This window comes from Ipomoea nil, unplaced genomic scaffold, assembly GCF_001879475.1.
Source record: "Ipomoea nil cultivar Tokyo-kokei standard unplaced genomic scaffold, Asagao_1.1 scaffold1525, whole genome shotgun sequence".
Classification (NCBI taxonomy): domain Eukaryota; kingdom Viridiplantae; phylum Streptophyta; class Magnoliopsida; order Solanales; family Convolvulaceae; genus Ipomoea; species Ipomoea nil.
Genome location: NW_017617953.1, coordinates 613465 through 618167, shown reverse-complemented (window position 1 = coordinate 618167; position 4703 = coordinate 613465). Strand labels below are relative to the sequence as shown.

Here is a 4703-nt window from a genome sequence, read left to right as displayed (position 1 = left end):
GTGAAATTATAAAATTATCAACATATGTTTACGTAACTAACGGCAATCAAAAATGATTTTTTTTTACAGTAAAATAACACCGTTTTTACAACCTTTTGCACCATGTAATTTGCCTATTGCACTAGCTACTATATACGCACTGCATGTGTCCGTAGAATAAATGTATAAAAACTATATATGCGCACCGTTAGATTTATATAATAATTAATTAAGTAGATATTAAAATTTTAGAAAATCCACAATATAATAAGTTACATATATAAATTGTAATTTTAAATACACATTCCACCAATCAATTTGGACCACGTAGGAAATCCTTAACAATGTTGTTGAATCGGGAGGCATGCTCGATATGGGGTATATGTGAGGTGCTCTTAATTATCTCCAATCTAGTCCCCTTACCAAAAAGTCTGAAAAAAAATAGAAAATTAAAATACAAATTTCATTTTTAATCGCATAATTATTATAACATTGATGCATTTAGTCTCATAATTTTACTTAACTGTCACATTTGGTACCAATTACAATTTTTTTTAAAAAATAAATAAATCAAATTTATGTTAATTTTTAAAACAATTAAGCAGTTTTACAATTGTAAATTAAACTCCTCTTTTTGTTCAAAAAGATTTACTAAAATAAACAATAATTTGACAAACATTTTTAATTAAATTTTTTTTAAAAATTGTGAAATTACTATATTGTTTAAAAAAAGAATATTAAAATTGTGAAATTACTATATTGTTTAAAAATTAAAGTCAATTGGACAAAAATTATAAACAAAGAATAAAATGTGACAATGTCAACAAAATTGTGAATTTGATCAAATTAAAATTTAAAACTAAATATAATAACACCATAATAATCGTTGGACTAAAAATAATTTTTTTTTCAAGAATTTTTTTATCCACATGCAATAGAAACCTCTTTGAATTATTATTTTTAGCAATTTCTTTTCAAAGTAATTTAAAGCCGTTAGGTTAGTTATTAACTAATGTGTGTATAGCATATGCCATATAAGGGATACATACTCTTTGAGTTGTGTCGCCTTCTCTAATAGAAATAACTGATCACACTCCCCCCATACTATCAACACTTCCTGTAAATCATAATAAAATAAATTTTAAAGAACAACCAATTAAACTACTTAAACATCTAATAACTTGTATATACATTTCATTTTTATATATAAATTACTGCAAATATATATATATATATATATATATATATATATATATATATATATATATATATATAAGGGGGTGGGGATTGGGGAGGGGGCAACTACCCCATTGCCCCGGCCTCTAAATCTGTCCCAGGAAATCACACTAGTAAAATCATGTGCGATGAACCCGACTAGGGTTGTTAATAAGAATTGAAAAAAGAAAATGAAAGAAAAATATATAATTTGACCTGTTGAAGTGGGATGATGTTGGGATTGTTATCTCTTCCGAGAGTCAATCCTTGCAGTAGTTCTAACTTCTCTTTCCTGTTTTGAAGGTATAATTTCTGCAAGAGAATCAAAGTTTCTTTTACTATTATTATTATTATTATTATTATTATTATTATTATTATTATTATTATTATTATTATTATTTTGAGTACTATTGACTCTTGACTTAAAGTTTCTTTTATTAGTAATAGCTTTAATTATATTATTGATGCATTAATGTATGCTTATTACTTATTAGTTGGTCCATAACCTCCAAGTTATTTGCATATTTTTAACATAAATAATTTAGCTAATTAATTAGTATTCTACAGACAATGGGTAAACAAGTCAACGTTAGACCACCAAACATTAGGTTAAACAAGTTATTTGCAAATTTTTAACATATATATAAGGTTATTATTATTATTATTATTATTATTATTATTATTATTATTATTATTATTATTATTATTATTATTATTGAATTTGTTCTAGAAACAAAGGAAGCTTTGAAATTCCTTTGACAGATCAACTGCCACTGGATTACCTTCCAATTATTGCTTGTCCGACCTAACGGACAGCCAAGCATGTAATGTAAACGAATTGATGATTAGTTAATTTGGTTAGGAAAAATTAAAAATATATTACTCCGTATAATTTAAAGATATTAAATAATGAATTATGAAATTCTTAAACTAACACCATATTATTTGAAAATTACTCTACAAGCTATATAATGTATATTTAATTTTGTGTGAAACACACTTTTCTAGAAAAATAATGTATTATATTTTTTGTTGAAATGGATTACGTGCTACTACCCATGAGTATAAGGTAATTGAGCTTCAAAGTCATGACCTTGTAGCTACAAATTTATATCTTTAGCCATTCTGGCTGGGTTTATCCCACATGTTTTAATTGTTTTGTGTAGAAGTAGTTGGTAATTTGAAAACTAAAATGTGATTAATCTATAATGTAAAAAAATTAAATGAGAAAATGAGAGTGCAATAAGATTAGTTACATTTCACAATCAAGCTAGGAAGGAAAGAGACTTACACTAATGAAATCGTTGAAGATGAAATCTGGGAGGAATGCAGGCGGCTGCCGGAAAGAAGAGAGAGACATTAACGTCCGTAACTGCTCCGCCGTCGCCGGCAGCAGCACATCCTCAACCCTGCCGGCGTTGGCCCTCTTAATTAGCCCCTCGTTGTCTTGCTTCTTCAGGTTAATGGCGGAGCTGGCGATGACCACCTTCTCCACTCTCTCCGGCCACATCCTCGCCATGTGGTACGCCACGAAGCCGCCGTAGCTAGTTCCGACCATCGAGAATTTTTCCACGCCGAGTTTCTCCAGCAACTTCCCCACGCACTTGGCCTGCAAAATTTATTTTTAAAAAAGCATTAACTAATGCCGCCGTGGGTGCCACGGCTTTCCGCGTGACTATACATCGAAAAGGAAAAATACAGTAATAATCTTAAAATAATCATGTTTTTGGTAAAAACAAAAACACAATTCTGCAATTTTCTTGTTAGATTTTCTTGTATAATATGCATTTTGTCCTGCCGGTTAAGTTATTGAGTCACAATTTGCATTCTCTCAAATGTTAGTCGGGTGTAGAGATCCTTGGAGTTAGAGATACAATTTTTTGAAAAAAGATATTTTTGTATAACATACGTGACAAGTTGATTAGACTTATTAAGTAGTTTATTTAAATTTAAAATAACTAGAAATTGTTAGTTCTTCATACTTAAATATATATTAATGAGATATAGGATATACATTATACAATTTACCATATCCATACTACTCAGAATAATATCAATGCATAATCTAAAGTTTTAAACTATAAGACAAAACAACTAATATTACTGTGCAAGTCTACTATCCAAAAGATAACACAACTAAGAGAACATCGCTTCTACTTTTTTGATAGACTTTATTCAAACATCAAACTACATACATTAATTTCTAAGCTGTATTTGTTAAAGTGAATCGAAAAGTGTGAGTTAATGATGAGAAATAGTGTAGACGACATATATACCTGAAAAAGTTCGGAGCGGTCGGAGGATTTGGTGTGGGAGCGGCCGAAGAAGACGAGGCTGGGGACAAAAACGTTGTAATCGTTGGCGAAGAAGGAGATCTGCGGCCGCCATTGCCAGACGCCGTGAGGCCCGAAGCCGTGGATGAGGACGAGCGCGGGCTTTTCAGGCGACGATGAGTTCGGGCTCGGGCCCCAAAAGTGGAGGGTAGTTTCGTCATCGATGTCCAGGGTCTGTGAAGTGAGGCCGGCGGCGGAGAGACATCGCCGGAGGAATCCGCCGTACAAGGAGACAGGGCTGAGCCAAGTGGGTAACATCGTCGGAGCCGGTTTGGTTTGGTTTGGCTACCAGGAACAAAATTAAAAGGACTTCGGATCTGACTTGTGATTGGTTGTTGGATTGGGGATAGATATATAGTACTCTGTAACACAGTGTATTACAGAAGTTAGTAAAAATAATTAATTATTGTGGGAATTAAAAGGGATTTTTTATTTTCAATTTATTACTCCTTATTTCATTTGTCTATTTGTAAGACGACATATCCTTTTTTTTTAAAGAGAAATTCTATACCAATCAATATTATAATATCGACTATTATAAATTAAAAAGAACAATAACATTTTTTTTATATAAATAAAATAGTGGGAAAATTATAAAAAGTGTCCCTCTATAATATGCCAATTATCAATGTCACCACTGAATTATGAGTGGTGTAAATGTTGCCCATCAATTATTAAAATGGTGTACATATAGCCCCTCCCGTAACAGACATGTGGTTCCCCACTCCTGTCCATCGCTGGTACTTCGAATCGAGGGAGGAAAAAAATAACTAAATTACATATTTACTCCGACTTAACGGTGTCGTACACTAACGAGGAACCACATGTCCGTTACGGGAGGGGCTATATGTGCACCGTTTTGATAATTGAGGGGCAACATTTACACAACTCATAATTCAGGGGTGACATTGATAATTGACATATTATAGAGGAGTATTTTTTACAATTTTCCCTAAAATAGTAGTTTGAATTTTGTTATCCATTTAGAAATTTTTAAAAAAAAAAAAAAGTAAAATATAATATGTTTATAATTCTCGTAAACTTTTAGGAATAATCCAAGGTTTTCACCGTCAAATATGTAAGCACAGCTGACCTGGACTTTTAATTAAGGATGGATGAGTTCTTTCTATTCAACCAAACCCAACAGGTTAGCTAAGATTCATTTTCATTTCTCAC

General features: G+C 31.5%; 1 protein-coding gene across 1 annotated transcript; it reads right to left on the bottom strand.

The window, feature by feature from the left end:
- Positions 1 to 208: 208 nt before the first annotated feature.
- LOC109189289 (2-hydroxymuconate semialdehyde hydrolase) lies at positions 209 to 3863 on the bottom strand. Its single transcript, XM_019340082.1, has 5 exons — positions 3471 to 3863; positions 2486 to 2803; positions 1411 to 1506; positions 1029 to 1096; positions 209 to 410 (listed from the first exon to the last, which is right to left on the bottom strand). Exons 1-5 carry the CDS (start codon positions 3783 to 3785, stop codon positions 293 to 295), a joined length of 915 nt encoding a protein of 304 aa, XP_019195627.1. The 5' UTR covers positions 3786 to 3863; the 3' UTR covers positions 209 to 292.
- Between the last annotated feature and the right edge of the window lie 840 nt (positions 3864 to 4703).

Coding starts and splice junctions, on each gene's coding strand:
- LOC109189289 (XM_019340082.1), bottom strand. CDS start 3,785: ATGTTACCCACTTGGCTCAGCCCTGTCTCCTTGTACGGCGGATTCCTC. Junction 2,804..3,470: donor ACCGCTCCGAACTTTTTCAG/GTATATATGTCG, acceptor TAAATTTTGCAG/GCCAAGTGCGTGGGGAAGTT. Junction 411..1,028: donor AAGGCGACACAACTCAAAGA/GTATGTATCCCT, acceptor ATTTTTTTTCAG/ACTTTTTGGTAAGGGGACTA.